Source organism: Bubalus kerabau, chromosome X, assembly GCF_029407905.1.
Source record: "Bubalus kerabau isolate K-KA32 ecotype Philippines breed swamp buffalo chromosome X, PCC_UOA_SB_1v2, whole genome shotgun sequence".
NCBI classification, from domain to species: Eukaryota; Metazoa; Chordata; class Mammalia; order Artiodactyla; family Bovidae; genus Bubalus; species Bubalus kerabau.
The window spans coordinates 95320833-95337939 of NC_073647.1; the positions used below are offsets into that span (position 1 = coordinate 95320833).

At 42.5% G+C, this 17107-nt stretch overlaps 1 protein-coding gene across 1 annotated transcript; it reads right to left on the bottom strand.

Annotated features, from left to right (window-relative positions):
- Positions 1-3275: 3275 nt before the first annotated feature.
- Positions 3276-5633, bottom strand: OTUD6A (OTU deubiquitinase 6A). Its single transcript, XM_055565721.1, has one exon. The coding sequence runs from the start codon at positions 5480-5482 to the stop codon at positions 4607-4609; it is 876 nt and encodes a 291-aa protein (XP_055421696.1). The 5' UTR covers positions 5483-5633; the 3' UTR covers positions 3276-4606.
- Between the last annotated feature and the right edge of the window lie 11474 nt (positions 5634-17107).

Genomic DNA, 17107 nt, shown 5'->3' on the forward strand with positions numbered 1-17107 from the left:
CAAAATTGCCCAGAACAATCACTGTCCTTAGTGACTGTGGTCACTGTTACAAAATGGGACAGACTGCAAGTCCCTCTGTCCTGCCAGATCCCGCAGTGAAGGCCCCTTGTTTTTTGTGCTCTGGGCCTGGGAGGGATCTGGCCTGGATTTACTCTTCCCTGTCCTTCCAGAAGAAGGCAAATCCAGTGGAGGATGCTGGGACAGACCCAATAAGATCTTAAGGGTTCCCAAGACAGAAATAGTTATTTCTCTTTTTTTAAGGACAAGCCTGTAAAATGGGACTCTGCTGATTTGTTTGGTGCCTTCTGCCAAAGAATTCCTTGGGCAGCACCAGCCCCTCCCCCACCACTCCCAGCAAGGCCCACATTATCCAGACAGTGCCGTCTGCACCAACCTAAGCCCTCTTTTCCACTCAGGGCCTCTGCTCCACCCATGCCCCCTTCCTTGGCCAGTGCACCCTTCCTCCCCCATTTCTACCCAGCCCCTCCCTACTTTATGTGCAGATATCTTCCCTAGCCAGGTGCCACGCCCTAGGCCTTCCTCCTTCAAAAGCCAGGAATCCCTTTTTCATCTTATACCAATTATACCTTCTATCAACCAGGCCCCTAGTCCTTGTCACCAGCCTATTCCTCCTTTCTCACTTCCCAAATGCTGCTCCTCAGTCTACATATCCTTGGAGCCAGCCCCACTGCCCCCTCCAGGTAGTCCCATTTCCCCACATTATGCAGCCTGCTCCAGTACATAACCCATCCCCTATCAGAAGCCCATAACCTGCCTGTACTTCAAAATCAGCCAGACCCTCCTCATCCAGGCTCTCTTTGTCTAATTATGCCTTCCACCCCAGCTACCTATGCCTGCTTCCCTGGCCAAGTCTAGCTCTCCAGCCTGGTTTCCTTCTCCAGCTAGGCAGGCTTCCTCTATACCCACCTAGATCTTCTCCCCAGCCGAGTCACATTCCCAGCCAGTATCCCCCTTTTGCAGCAACCCTACCCAGTCCCTTGCCCCAGAGTGTTACTGCTTCCTTCTCTGAGCCTGTACCCAGGCTCCCTGACCCAACTTGGTTTTCCTTTCCCAGTCTACGTCCCCTTGCCTAGCCAGGACCCTTTTCTCAGCCAGACCCTCTTCTTCAGCCTATGCCTCCTTCTTTGGATTTGCCCCTTTCTAAACCAGCCATCTTATTATCCTGTGCCCAACTCTCCAGCCTCTAACCACTTACCTGGAAGTTTTCCCATCCTGTACTGCAGCCCGGCCTCTGTATCATCCTATGGCCCCAGCCTCCCCTCCCCAGACAGGCCTCAATCCAGTCCATCTTCTTCCCCATGTAGGACCCGTCTGCTCACAGGACCCTCACCCAGCCAGGCTCCTCCCCAAATCTGCGACCCTGTTGACAGCCTCCTTAGCCAAGCTACCCTTCCCCAGGCAAGGCCCCTTTTCAAATCTTTGTTCCCTTGCCCTCATGGGACCCCTACCCCAGAAGGGGCCTCCTTCCGACAGCCAGGTGCCTGTGCCCGTCTTTTCCCTTTTCAGCTGGACCACTTTTCTAAGGCGTTCCCCTTCACTGGCCTTTCATAGCCAGTGCCTCCTTCCCCAGGCAGGCATCCCCCTCTCTCAGCTCTCCATCACCAGTGAAGTCCCTTCCCAAACATGTGACCTTTCCCTGCCAGGAACCCTTCACCCACACATGCCCCCAGCTGGCAACTCTTTCCCATCTGGATCCATCCCCACAGCCAGGCTCTCTTCACACCAGAACCTACAGCCTCTCTCCAAATTGAAGCTCATTTTCCCAGGCTGGCCTCCTTCCCAGGAAGGCCTTTTTCCTCAACTGTTGTACCCCTTCCTCAGCCAAACCCCTTCCCTAGCTTATTCCCTCTCCTCAGCCAGACCTTCCCCCCATCCCTAGCCTGTGCCCCGCACCCTCAGCTATATCCTTTTCCTCAACCATGTGCCCTCCCTCAGCCAGGACCTGTAAGGATACACACCCTTGTTCCCAGGCAGAATCCCTGCCTAGCAGGCTCTCCCCACCTGCTAAGCCCCCTCTCCCAGCCAGGTCCATCAACCCACCTATTATTGCATGCCCAGCCAGTGTCGATCTCAGCATTCTAGCCTCTCACCACCCTCTCATTCCCTAGGCAGATGTCCTCTCCCTCCCAGGCACCACTCCCTTGCCAGAAACCCTCCCCAGGCAGGCCACCTTTCCCTGCCAGGATATTTTCACCTCCTAATACCCCCATCCCGGCTAGACTCCCATCCTCAGCTTGTGCCATCCTATCAAGTCTGTGCTCCTTTATCTAAGACAGGCCTCTTTCCCCAGCCTCACTCTCTTCCCCAGCTTAAGCCTACTTTCCTAGCCATATGTTCCCTGGTCAGGTGCCAGTTCCCAGTCTTTCCCCCCTTTATCAGTCAAGTATTCCTTTCTTATCCTTTGCCCCCTAACTCAACTAGGCCTCTTTCCCTTGATCAGCCATGTCTCCTTTCCTAACCAGCCCCGCCCCATTATCCCCTTCCTAGCCTGGCCTCCCTCTTCACCCTGTGCCAGGTTCCCTTAACTAGCCATCTCCCCTTCTTCTGCCTGTTCCCCTTTCCCCTGCCATATCCCATTCATCCTCCTAGACTGACCCCTTCCCCAGTTTTCACCCTCCTTCCCAGCCAGGCCCCGTTCTACAGATTATGCCTCCCTTCCTGGCCTATTCTTCTCTCCCCAGCCAGCATTCTCACCCCTATAAAAGGCTCTCTTCTCACAGTGCATCCAAATACCCAGTTTTCTCGGGGACTTCCTCTTCTCAGCCAGCTGTCTATATGAAAATGTAACTGATGCACACATTTACATTTACAGTGAGCAATCTGGCAAGATTCCATATTTGTATTTTGAGAACAGGACCCCTGACCCTTAGAAAAAAAAAGCAGTGGTACTTTCGCTCTTGCAACTAGCCCTGGACTGGCAAGTTTTGGAAAGTGGGAGTACTTTTTCATGCATAGCAATGAGAACACCCTTAACTGAAGCCATTTCATGTTTTCACTGAGTGAAACATCAACTCAGGATAGCCTCAACTGTCTTGTTACTCCCTAAATCCTTCCCTGGAAGGCATTCCACTCCAGGCTACCACCAAGACTGCAGGCCCATACCTCCTCCCCTTTGGGAGGAAAAGCCTCACCTTTTACTGTGTCCTCCCCTTTCACTCCTACTCCCTAACCCTCCAGGCTTCCTTTGCTGAAGTAGATTCTGGGATACAAGCTCTATATGAACTAAGCCAGCTATACAAAAACAGAGAACTAGGTATTTTTAAACTGCTTTTATTCTTTAAACACATAGCATACATTTTCTGATGTTATATATTTTATTTTAGAAATCTGATGTGTACAAACAATTCTTAAATGAATGTATGTAATCTCACTGAAATACAGGATGTAAAGGTTATTTTTTTTTTCACTTTAACTATTTTTTGGCAAATTCAAGATAACAACATGTCTCAAATATCAACAAAAGTATATTGCTCACTTTTTTTTGCTTCATACCAGTTGCAGATTTAACAATAATCAACTACTTGAATAGTTTAAAATCTTTTAAAATACTTGTTATCTCTAAGAATTAAGGAAAATTACTAAGTTCAGATCTTTCACACTTCATACCGGTTGTAGATAGAACAAAGCAGACCAACTACTTGAATAAAGTTATACCCTCTTATGTCTGAGAATAAAGGAAACTTACTAGTTCAGATCTCACCCCTCACAGTAAGTTAAGCTACCTATCAGTTTGTCTGTTTTTACTTCACACCAATTGCAGATATAATAAAATGGATCAACTACTTGAATAAAGTCACATCCTTTCCTGTCATTAATAAAGGAAATTAAATTGAGATCTGTCACATCTTAGAGCGCTTATCAGTTTAGGTAAATCTATTTTCTATATTTAATGCTTACATTTAACTTCTAAATTTAACAAATGCTATTATTTAGAATTCAGCAAACATCTAAACTACAATTAATTTGCAACCACACAAGGTTTTATGAAAAAACAAAGCAAAATACTAGAGGAGGTCTTGTTTGTAGCTTGAGACATCTCCTGAGTAGCCCAGATAAAGGGAAAATCAACCCCCTCCAACAGCCCACAGTACACTTTTCCCCAAAGAACTAAGCAAAAGTTATTCTCAAAACAAATCATTTTGATCACATCAGCTCCTTTAAGTAATTAATACATTTACAGGACAACGGGAAGATTCTGAGCTAAACTGATTTCCCCCCACCCAGGTGAAGAAAGCATCAAACCAAGTTGCCATTTTTTGAACCTCAAAGTTATTTGCAACAAGACCAATTCTCACGGTGGGGTGTGGGGAGAGAGACCCTTCAGGGCCAGAAGTGGTGAAAACTTGGCAAACACACTCCCCTCAGAGAGGACTATACAGATCTCTTGGTAGGGGATAGAAGAGCGAGGTGGGTAGGTAGGGGGTGGAGGGCAGAGAGAGAGGGGGTGAGCTCTGAGTAAAATGAAGGAAAAAAAAAAAAAAAGAAAGAAAACCGAAGGAAAAAAGAAAACAGAGCCTACTGAGGAGACGCGGTAGCGGCGGCTTTGGCTCCGGTGGCAACGGCCACAGCGATGGCAAAGGCGGGCCTAGAAGAGACGAGGGGCTGCGCCCCCAGCGGCGCCGGCCTCCTGCGGCTTCACGGAGTTGAAGTGCGCCCCGAAGTTGCAGGAGTAGCGCACGTAGACCAGGATTAGCGGCTTCTTGGTGTACTCCTCTCCAATGACGATGGCTGGCGAGTCGGCCTGGATCACCTCGATGGGGGTCTGCAGGACGTGTGACAGGGCCCTCAGCTCCAGCTGGCTTCCCCACGATGCACTGCCCACGATGTCGTCGCAGTAGCTCAAGAAGTAGTCGCGGCTGTAGGCGTCACCGGGTGCGAGGTGGCTGAAGAAAGGCAAGAAATCATCGATGTGCTTCCGCATGTATTCGGCGGTGCGGCTCCGCAGGCTCTCCACGGTCACGGAGAACACCAGCTGGTCTTGGATGGCACGATACATGCAGTGGCTATCAGTTGGCATAGCCTTCATCTCTAGATGCTTGGCCTCCAGGATGCCGGTGAGCTTCTCTTCCTCGTCTTGGCGGAAGCTGGCCAGACACTCCATGTCAACCTCCGCAAAGCTCTCCTGGCGTGCCCTCTCGAGGGCTGCCCTTCTTTCGCGCTTTCTCTGTGCCCTGGAGAAGCCCGGAGGCTGGTTCTCGAGATTCATCTTGGCTAGATCTTCAGTGACAGAATCAATGATGATGATATTAGGGAAACTCTCTTGCAACTTCTCCAGCTCCTGCTGGTGCTTCTGCTCCATCTCGGCCTCAAGGCGGGCCACGTCGAGATTCAACTGCTTTCTTTTCTTCTTGTCGGTCTTGGGGACCGAACTCTTCATGAACTGAATGCGGGCCTGTAGCTCTTTCTTCTCGCGGTAGTGGCGTCGTAACATCCGCTGTTGTTCACTCCGTGAATCTTCCATGATCTTTAATGGCAGGAGAGAAGTTTGGTGGCAGCTTAAGTACTACCACCGTTTACATCAACAGTCCAACCACCAACCTAGCTAGAGCTCTTCAACCTCCTCTGGCCACTGCACTCTGCTCTCCTCGAGAGCTGGTTGCTCTCACCCTATTCACGGTCCTCTCTGCTATTGGCCAACGTCTCTCCATGGTTACGCCGCCTGAACACGTCTGGCGCTATGATTGGCTGTTGGGAGACCCTTCATATACCTCCATTAGACCCCGTAGCAACTGAGGCTTCCATTTTGAGCTGGGTTCTAATTCCCGCTTTAAAGTACCGCCTTTGTACTGTTACGTGTGACTATGAGCTTGTGGAGAGTTTTCACAGACTCTTAACTGCCTACTTCACGTCCTAGCCTGAACACAAGGCAGACACTGGTCATGCTTGAGAATCACATGACAAATACTGTTAGCTGAGTGTCCTCTGACACTGGACTTCCCATTGCTCCTAGTGTTCTGGAGGCAACTTGTCTCTCTCCAGTTCTTTCGTTCCCTTGACTGATGAACACTTAATTTTGTGTGTCAGAACAAAGACATTTCCTTATGGTCCTGGGAACACAGAGTCCTTTCAGTTTACGCCTCAAATTCACCCCGTCCCATCTCAGTGTGAGAAACCAACAGCCACTCTCATTCACTCATTCACTACAGTTAAGCAGACTTCCACTTGTGCCAACAGAATAAAGTAAAGTGAAGTCGCTCAGTCGTGTCCGACTCTTTGTGACCCCGTGGACTGTAGCCCACCAGGTTCCTCTGTCCATGGGATTCTCCAGGCAAGAATACTGGAGTGGGTTGTCATTTCCTTCTCCAGAGGGATCTTCCTGACCCAGGGATCGAACCCAGGTCTCCAGCCAGATGCTTTAACCTCTGAGCCACCAGGGAAGCCGTAAATAGGAAGTTGATAGATGAAAGTGAAGTCGCTCAGTCGTGTCTGACTTTTTGCAACCCCATGGACTGTAGCCTATCAGGCTCCTCCGTCCTTGGGATTTTCCAGGCAAGAGTGTTGGAGTGGATTGCCATTTCCTTCTCCAGGGGATCTTCCTGACCCAGGAATCGAACCCGTTGTCTCCCGCATTGCGGGCAGATGCTTTACCGTCTGAGCCACCAGGGACTAGCGTCTGCCCACAATGCAGGAGACCCGGGTTCGATTCCATGGCACGTATATATTGTTTCAGCTTTGGGTTGTTACAACCCCTGCTATAAACATCCATATATAAATATTTTTTGTAAGCACAAGTCTTCATTTCTTTGGGGAAAATACCCAGGAGTGCAATTTCGGAGTCATATTATAAGTGTGTGTTCAGTTTTTTAAGAAGCTATTTTCCAGAGCAGCTATACCATGTGCATTCTCGCCAGCAGTGTATACAGGATCCAGTTTCTTTGCATCCTCACCAGCATTTGATGTCTTAATTTTTTTATTTTAGTCATTCTGATATATGTGTAGTGACATCTCACTGTGGTTTTAATTTGTGTTTCCCTGGTGGCTAGTCATGTTCATCTTTTCATGTGCCCATTTGCCATCTGTGCCATATCCTCTTGGGTTAAATCTTTGTTATTTGCCCATTTTATAACTGAACTGTTGTTTTTTTTTTTGACATTGAGTTTTGAAAGTTTTTTCTATATTTTAGATACTTGTTCTTTGGTGGATATGTGCCTTTCAAGTATTTTCTCCCACATTGTAACTTGTCTTTTTATCTCTTGGTGTTTCTCAGGCAAAAGTTTCCAATTTTGATGAAGTTCAACCTACCAAATTTTTCCTCCATAAGTCATGGTTTTGATGTCAAGAACTCTTTGATCCCAAATAAACCTAGATCCCAAATAATTTGTCCTGTTTTTTACTAGAAGTTTTACAACTTTAGGTTTTAGATTGAAATCTGTGGTCTCTTTTGTGTTTATTTTCATGTAAACTTTGAGGTTTAAGCCAAGGTTCATTCTTTTACCTGTGGTTGTCCAGTTGCTCCAGCATCATTTGCTGGAAAGTCTATGCTTCCTCCATTGAACTGATTTTGCATTTTTGTAGAAAACCATTTAACCATATATTTGTTAATCTATTTCTTCATTCTCTATTCTGTTCCATTGATCAATGTGTCTATCCCTCCTTCAACACTATACGGTATTGATTACTATGGAATAAGTCTTGAATATAGTTAGACCCTTTCCTTCAACTTTATTCTTTTTCAAAATTGTTTTAGCTATTCTAAATCTTTTGTGTTTGCATATAAATTTTAGAATAATATTGTCTATATCTACAAAAAATCTTGCTAGGATTTTCATAGGAATCATGTTAGAGCCATATATCATTTTGAGGAGAAATGACATCTTTACTATGTTTAGTTTTCCAATCTATGAACACCTGGATATGTATATGTATCTCCATTTATTTAAATTTCATTGATTTTTTACAAATATTTTATAATTTTCAATATTTATGTCCTGTACATATTTTGTTAGATTTACACTAAGCATTTCATTTTTTGAGTGACAGTAAATGGTGCTGTATTTTTACTTTTGGTGTTCACATGTACATTGCTAGTATGTAGAAATACAGTTGACTTTTGTATGTTCATCTTGTATTCTATGACCTTGTTCAACTGACTTACTATTTCTCAGTTCAGTTCAGTTCAGTCACTCAGTCGTGTCCGACTCTTTGTGACCCCATGAATCGCAGCACGCCAGGCCTCCCTGTCCATCAGCAACTCCCGGAGTTCACACTCACGTCCATCGAGTCAGTGATGCCATCCAGCCATCTCATCCTGTGTCGTCCCCTTCTCCTCTTGCCCCCAATCCCTCCCAGCATCAGAGTCTTTTCCAATGAGTCAACTCTTCGCATGAGGTGGCCAAAGTACTGGAGTTTCAGCTTTAGCATCATTCCTTCCAAAGAAATCCCAGGGCTGATCTCCTTCAGAATGGACTGGTTGGATCTCCTTGCAGTCCAAGGGACTCTCAAGAGTCTTCTCCAACACTACAGTTCAAAAGCATCAGTTCTTCAGTGCTCAGCCTTCTTCACAGTCCAACTCTCACATCCGTACATGACCACAGGAAAAACCATAGCCTTGACTAGCCGGACCTTTGTTGGCAAAGTAATGCCTCTGCTTTTGAATATGCTGTCTAGGTTGGTCATAACTTTCCTTCCAAGGAGTAAGCGTCTTTTAATTTCATGGCTGCAGTCACCATCTGCAGTGATTTTGGAGCCCCCCAAAATAAAGTCTGACACTGTTTCCACTGTTTCCCCATCTATTTCCCATGAAGTGATGGGACTGGATGCCATGATCTTCGTTTTCTGAATGTTGAGCTTTAAGCCAACTTTTTCACTCTCCACTTTCACTTTCCTCTTCTCTTTCTGCCATAAGGGTGGTGTCATCTGCATATCTGATGTTATTGATATTTCTCCCAGCAATCTTGATTCCAGCTTGTGTTTCTTCCAGTCCAGCGTTTCTCATGATGTGCTCTGCATATAAGTTAAATAAGCAGGGTGACAATATACAGCCTTGATGTACTCCTTTTCCTATTTGGAACCAGTCTGTTGTTCCATGTCCAGTTCTAACTCTTGCTTCCTGACCTGCATACAGATTTCGCAAGAGGCAGGTCAGGTGGTCTGTTATTCCCATCTCTTTCAGAATTGTCCACAGTTTATCGTGATCCACACAGTCAAAGGCTTTGGCATAGTCAATAAAGCAGGAATAGATGTTTTTCTGAAACTGTCTTGCTTTTTCCATGATCCAGCGGATGTTGGTAATTTGATCTCTGGTTCCTCTGCCTTTTCTAAAACCAGCTTGAACATCAGGAAGTTCATGTTTCACATATTGCTGAAGCCTGGCTTGGAGAATTTTGAGCATTACTTTACTAGCGTGTGAGATGAGTGCAATTGTGTGGTAGTTTGAGCATTCTTTGGCATTGCCTTTCTTTGGAATTGGAACGAAAACTGACCTTTTCCAGTCCTGTGGCCACTGCTGAGTTTTCCAAATTTGCTGGCATATTGAGTGCAGCACTTTCACAGCATCATCTTTCAGGATTTGAAATAGCTCAACTGGAATCCCATCCCCTCCACTAGCTTTGTTCGTAGTGATGCTTTCTAAGGCCCACTTGACTTCACATTCCAGGATGTCTGGCTCTAGGTCAGTGAGCACACCATCGTGATTACCTGGGTCGTGAAGCTCTTTTTTGTACAGTTCTTCGTTGTATTCTTGCCACCTCTTCTTAATATCTTCTGCTTCTGTTAGGTCCATACCATTTCTGTTCTTTATCGAGCCCATCTTTGCATGAAATGTTCCCTTGGTATCTCTCATTTTCTTGAAGAGATCTCTAGTCTTTCCCATTCTGTTGTTTTCCTCTATTTCTTTGCATTGATCGCTGAAGAAGGCTTTCTTATCTCTTCTTGCTATTCTTTGGAACTTTACTATTTCTAGGTGGGTTTTTTTTGGGGGGGGCAGTGCGTAGATTCTTTGGAATTATCTTTGTAGAGGATCATCTCATCTGTGAATAGAGACAGTTTTATTGCATTTTTTTCAATCTATATCCTTTCATTTCCCCTTTTGCCTTATTGTTGCACTGATTATAACTTCTAGCACTATATTGAATAAGAGTGGTGAGTGTAGGCAGACTTGCTTTGTTCTGGGTCTTGGGCAAAGCATCTCATCTCTCCACATTATGTATGTTATTAGTGGTAGGGTTTTTGCTTTTGTTTTGGTAGATGATCTTTATCAACTTGAGGAAATTACCCTCTGTTTCTATTCTTCTGAGAGTTTTTAAAAATATGAATGGGCATTGAATTTTGTCAAATATTTTTTCTTTATCAATTGAACTGTTTGTGTGATTTTTCTTCTTTAGTCTGTTAACATGGTGGATTACATTGATGGATTGTCAAGTACTGAACCAGTCCTGAATTCCGGGAATAAACTCAACTTGGTCATGGTTTATAATTCTTTATATACATTGCTTAATTTTATTTGCTAATATTTTATTAAGGATTTAAAAACCTACCTTCATGAGAGATATTTGCCTGTAGTTTTCTTGTTCAGTACTGTTTTGTTTAGTTTTGCTATTAGGGTAGTATTAGCTTCATAAAATGAATTTTAAAGTGTTCCTTCCTCGTCTGTTTTTCTAGAAGAGATTTTGTAGCCTCAGTGTTAATTCTTCCAGTGTTTGGTAGGATTCTTCAGTGAAAACATCTGGGCCAAAAAATTACTGTTGGGGAAGCATTAAAATTACAAAATTATTTTCCTTAATAGTTGTGAGGCTAATCAAATTATGTATTTCATATTGGGTGGATTTTGATAGTTTGTGTTTTTTTGAGGCATTGGTCTGTTTCAAAGTAATCAAATTTATGTGAGTTGGTTTCTTTGTATTCCATTATTACGGTTTGATGTGTATAGGATCTGTAGTGCTTTTCCCTGCTTTATTCCTGATGTTAGTAATGTATGTCTTCCCTTTTACATTATTTGTTCTTTGTCAGTCTTTCTAGATATTTGTCAATTTTGTTGATCTTTTGAAAGAACCAGCTCAGAGTTTCACTGATTTCCCCTATTGCTTTTCTGTTTTCAATTTCACTTATTTCTGCTCTCAGTTTTTCTTCTCTCTGCTTGCTTTGGGTGTAGGTCACTGTTCTTTTTAGGTGGGAGCTTAGATGATTCATTTCAGGCTTTTCCTCTTTTTCTAATGTACATACATTTAGTGCCATAAATCTCCTTCTCAATACTGCTTTAACTGTATCTCACAAATTATGCTATGCTGCTGCTGCTAAGTCGCTTCAGTCATGTCCGACTCTGTGCGACCCCATAGACGGCAGCCCACCAGGCTCCGCTGTCCCTGGGATTCTCCAGGCAAGAGTACTGGAGTGGGTTGCCATTGCCTACTCCGATTTAACCTTGGGGGATTGTTTACGGCCCAGAATATGTTCTATCTTGACATATATTCAAAGGGCACTTGAAAGTAATGTATTTTCTGTTATGGTTGGATGATGTGTTCTATACATGTTGTTTAGATTCCACTGGTTGATAGTATTGTTGACTTCTAGATCCTTCCTGATTTTCTGTTAAATTCAGAGGTGTTTTGAAGTCTCTAATTGTAATTCTAGTTTTTCTATTTTTCCTTTCAGTTTTATCAGGATTTGCTTCATATATTTTGCACCTCTGTTGCAAATCTTGCACATTTAAGATTTTTTTTTTTTTTGGTGAATTCACCTTTTTATCATTATGTAATGCCTCCTCTGTCTCCAGTAATTTTCTTTGCTCTGAAATCTTTTTTTGATACTAATGTAACCATTCTTTATTAATGTTTGCATGATATATATTTTTCTGTCCCTTTACTTTCAACTTTCCAATATCATTATATTTGAAGTGACTTTTTTTGTAGATAGCATGTAGTTGGGTCATGTTTTTTAATCTACTCTGTCACTCTTTATCTTTTAACTGGTATGTGTGTAGATCACTTACATTTAAGGGAATTATTGACACGTTAGGGCTTAAGTCTGACACTAACTTTTTGTTTTCTGTTCATTCTGTGCTTCTTTGTTTTCTTTTCTTCCCTTCCTTTGGATTACTCGAACATTTTTTAGAATTCAATTTTGATTTATCTACAGGTATACCTCACAGATATTGCAGGTTTCATTCCAGTCACCACAATAAAGTGAATACTGCAATAAAGTGAGCGACACCAATTTTTTGGTTTCTTAGTGTATATAAAAGTTATGTTTATACTATACTGTAGTCTATAGCATAATGTCTGAAAAAACAATGTACATACCTTACTTTTAAAAATACTTCAGTGGTAAAAAATGCTAACCATCATCTGAGCCTTCATCAAGTTATAATCTTTCTGTAATAATATCAAAGATTACTGATTACAGATCACCATAACAAATATAATAATAATGAACAGCTTGAAATATTGTAATAATTACCAAGATGTGATACAGAGATATGGAGTGAGCAAATGCTGTGGGAAAAATGGGGCCAATATACTTGCTGAATGCAAGGTGGCCACAAACCTTCAATTTGTAAAAAATGCTGTATCTGTAAGGTGCAATAAAATAAGATATGCATGTATAGTGTTTCTGAATGTATCTCTTTGTATAACTTCTTTAGTGGCTGCTCTAGGTACATTTATAGTGTGTGTATGTGTGTGCACACATATGTGTGTATTGCCAAAATCTATGGTTTTGTCAGCCCTTTACCCTCACCCATTTATAACACAACTATCTTGTGTCCCCTATATACACTGAAAACCATATTAGTTTTCTAATTTTTGCCTCAATCTTCAAACATAATCGACAACTCAAGGGGAGAAGGAGAGTCCATTTTGTTTACCATACTTTTGCTTATCATGTTTTTTTTTTCTTCCTGATTTTCCAGAATTTTTCCTTTATCTTTACAGTTCAGAGAACATCATTCAGTCATTCTTTCAGGTAGGTCTCTCTGAAAAAAATTCTCTTGGTTTTCCTTCATCTGAGAATGTCCTGATTTCCCCTTTATTCATTCCTTAGGGGTATTTTCTCTGGAGGTAGGTGAATTCACAATTCTTTTCTTTTGATACTTGAAAAATGTCATGTCATTTTTTGTTGACCTTTATGGTTTCTGATGATAAATTTATTGTTTTTTGAATTATTTTCCATTATTGTTAAGATGATAGGATGTTGTTTCTCTCTCTGCTTTCAACATTTTTAATTTGTCTTTGTTGTGTTTCAGTCGCTAAGTTGCACCTGACTCTTTGTGACCCCTTGGACGGTAGCATACCAGGCTCCTTTGTCCTCAACTATCTCCCAGAGTGTGCTCAAATTCATGTCCACTGAGTCGGTGATGCTATCTAACCATCTCCTGCTGCCTTCTTCTTTTCCTTCAATCTCTCCTAGTATCAGGGTCTTTTACAATGAGTTGGTTCTTCACATTAGGTGCTCATATTGGAGCTTAGGCTTCAGCAACAGCACTTCCAATGAATATTCAGGGTTGGTTTCCTTTAGGATTGACTGGTTTGATCTCTTCACAGTCCAAGGGATGCTCAAGAGTCTTCTCCAGCACCACAGTTCAAAAACATCAATTCTTTGGCACTCAGCCTTCTTAATGGTCCAATTCTCACATCTGTACATGACTACTGGAAAAACCATAGCTTTGATTATATGGACCTTTGTTGGCAAAGTGATATCTCTACTTTTTAACATGCTAACTAGGTTCATCACAGCCTTCCTTTCAAGGAGCAAGCACCTTTCAATTTCATGGCTGCAGTCACTGTCCACAGTGATTTTGTAGCCCAAGAAAATAAAGTCTGTCACTGTTTCCACTTACTGCTGCTGCTGCTAAGTCGCTTCAGTCGTGTCCAACTCTGTGCGACCCCATAGACGGCAGCCCACTAGGCTCCCCCGTCCCTGGGATTCTCCAGGCAAGAACACTGGAGAGGGTTGCCATTTCCTTCTCTAATGCATGAAAGTGAAAAAATAAAATCGCTCAGTCATGTCCGACTCCTAGCGACCCCATGGACTGCAGCCCACCAGGCCCCTCCATCCATGGGATTTTCCAGGCAAGAGTACTGGAGTGGGGTGCCATTTCCACTTATCCCCCTTCTATTTGCCATGAAGTGATGGGACTGGATGCCATGATCTTAGTTTTTTGAATGTTGAATTTCAAGCAGCTTTTTCACTCTCCTCTTCCACCTTCATCCAGAGGCTCTTTAGCTCCTCTTCACTTTCTGCCATTAGAGTGGTATCATCTACACAACTGAGGTTGTTGATATTTCTCCTGGAAATCTTGATTCCAGCTTGTGATTCATCCAGCCTGGTATTTCCCATGATGTACAAAGCATATAAGTTGAATAAACAGAGTGACAATATACAGCCTTGTCATACTCTTTTCCCAATTTTGAATCAGTCAGTTGTTCCATGTCTGGTTTTAACTGTTGCTTCTTGACCCACATACAAGTTTCTCAGGAGACAGGTAAGGTGGTTTGGTACTTCCATTTCTAAGAATTTCTCACAGTTTGTTGTGATCCACACAGTAAAAGGCTTTTGAAGTAATCAATGAAGCAGAGTAGATGTTTTTCTGGAACTCACTTGCCTTCTCCATGATCCAGTGAATGTTGACAATTTGAGCTCTGGTTCCTATGCCTTTTTAAAAAAATATATTTATTTTTTAATTGAAGGATAATTGCTTTATAGACTTTTGTTGTTTTCTGTCAAACCTCAACATGAATCAGCCATAGGTATACATATGCTGCTACTGCTAAGTCACTTCAGTCGTGTCCGACTCTGTGTGACCCCATAGATGGCAGCCCACTAGGCTCCCCCATCCTTGGGATTCTCCAGGCAAGAACACTGGAGTGGGTTGCCATTTCCTTCTCCAGTGGATGAAAGTGAAAAGTGAAAGTGAAGTCGCTCAGTCGGATACGACTCAGCGACCCCATGGACTGCAGCCTACCAGGCTCCTCCATCCATGGGATTTTCCAGGCAGGAGTACTGGAGTGGGGTGCCATTGCCTTTTCCGAGGTATACATATATCCCCTCCCTTTTGAGCCTCCCTCCCATCTGCCTCCCCATCCCACCCCTCTAGGTTAATACAGAGCCCCTGTTTGAGTTTCCTGAGCCATACAGAAAATTCCTGTTGGCTATCTAGTTTACGTATGGTAATGTAAGTTTTCATGTTACACTTTCCATACATCTCGCCCTCTCCTCCCCTCTCCCCATGTCCATAAGTCTATTCTCTGTGTCTGTTTCGCCATTGCTGCCCTGGAAATAAATTCTTCAGTACCATTTTTCTAGATTCCATGTATGTGCACTAGAATACTATATTTATCTTTCTCTTTCTGACTCACTTCACTCTGCATAATAGGCTCTAGGTTCATCCACTTCATTAGAATTGACTCAAATGCATTCTTTTTTATGGCTGAGTAATATTCCATTGTGTATATGTACCACAACTTCTTTATCCATTCATCTGTCGATGGACATCTAGTTTGCCTCCACGTTCTAGCTATGGTAAATAGTGATGCAATGAACAATGGGATGCATGGTCTTTTTCAATTTTGGTTTCCTCAGATTATATGCCTATGAGTGGGATTGCTGGGCCATATGATGGTTTTATTCCTAGTTTTTAAAGGAATCTCCATACCTTCTTCCATAGTGGCTGCATCAATTTACATTCTCACCAACAGTGCAAGAGCATTCCCTTTTCTCCACACCCTCTCCAGAATTTATTGTCTGTAGACTTTTTGATGAGGGCCATTCTGACTGGTGTGAGGTCAGAAACTACCATTGTAGTTTTGATTTGCATCTCCCCAGCAATGAGTGAGACGTTGAGCATCTTTTCGTGTGTTTGTTAGCCATCTGTATGTCTTCTTTGGAGAAATGTCTGTTTAAGTCTTTTCCCCACTTTTTGATTGGGTTGTTTGTTTTTCTGGTATTGACTTGTATGAGCTGCTTGTATATTTTGGAAATTAATCCTTTGTCAGTTGTTTCATTTGCTATTATTTTCTCCCATTCTGAGGACTGTCTTTTCACCTTGCTTATAGTTTCCTTTGCTGTGCAAAAAGTTTTCAGTTTAATCAGGTCCCACTTGTTTACTTCTGTTTTCATTTCCATTACTCTAAGAGGTGGGCCATAGAGGATCTTGCTTTGATTTATATCATCAAGTGTTCCGCCTATGTTTTCCTCTAAGAGTTTATAGTTTCTGGTCTTACATTTAGATCTTTAATCCATTTTGAGTTCATCTTTGTGTATGGTGTTAGGAAGTGTTCTAATTTCATTCTTCTACATGTAGCTGTCCCGTTTCCCCAGCACCATTTATTGAAGGGGTTGTCTTTGCCCCATTGTATATTCTTGCCTCCTTTGTGAAAAATAAGGTACCCATAGGTGCATGGGTTTATTTCTGGGCTTTCTATCTTGTTCCATTGATCTATATTTCTGTTTTTGTGCCAGTACCATGCTGTCTTAATGACTGTAGCTTTGTAGTATAACCTGAAGTCAAGAAGGTTGATTCCTCCAGCTCCATTCTTCTTTCTCAAGACTGCTTTGGCTATTCAGGGTCTTTTGTGTTTCCATATGAATTGTGAAATTTTTTTTTCTAGTTCTGTGAAAAATGCCATTGGTAATTTGATAGGGATCACATTGAATCTGTAGATTGCATTTGGTAGTATAGTCATTTTCATAATATTGATTCTTCCTACCCAGGAACATGGAGTATCTCTCCATCTGTTTATGTCATCTTTGATTTCTTTCATTAGTGTCTTATAATTTTCTGTGTACAGTTCTTTTGTCTCCTTAGGTAAGTTTATTCCTAGATACTTAATTCTTTTTGCTGCACTGGTGAATAGGATTGATTCCTTAATTTCTCTTTCTGATTTTTCATTGTTAGTATATAGAAATGCAAGTGATTTCTGTGTATCGATTTTGTATCCTGAAACTGCTAAATTCACTAATTAGCTCTAGTAATTTTCTGATACTATCTTTAGGGTTTTCTATCTACAGTATCATGTCATCTGCAAACAGGGAGAGCTTTACTTCTTCTTTTCCAATCTGGATTCCTTTTATTCCTTTTTCTTCTCTGATTGCTGTAGCTAGGACTTCCAGAACTATATTGAATAATAGTGGGGAATGTGGACACCCTTATCTT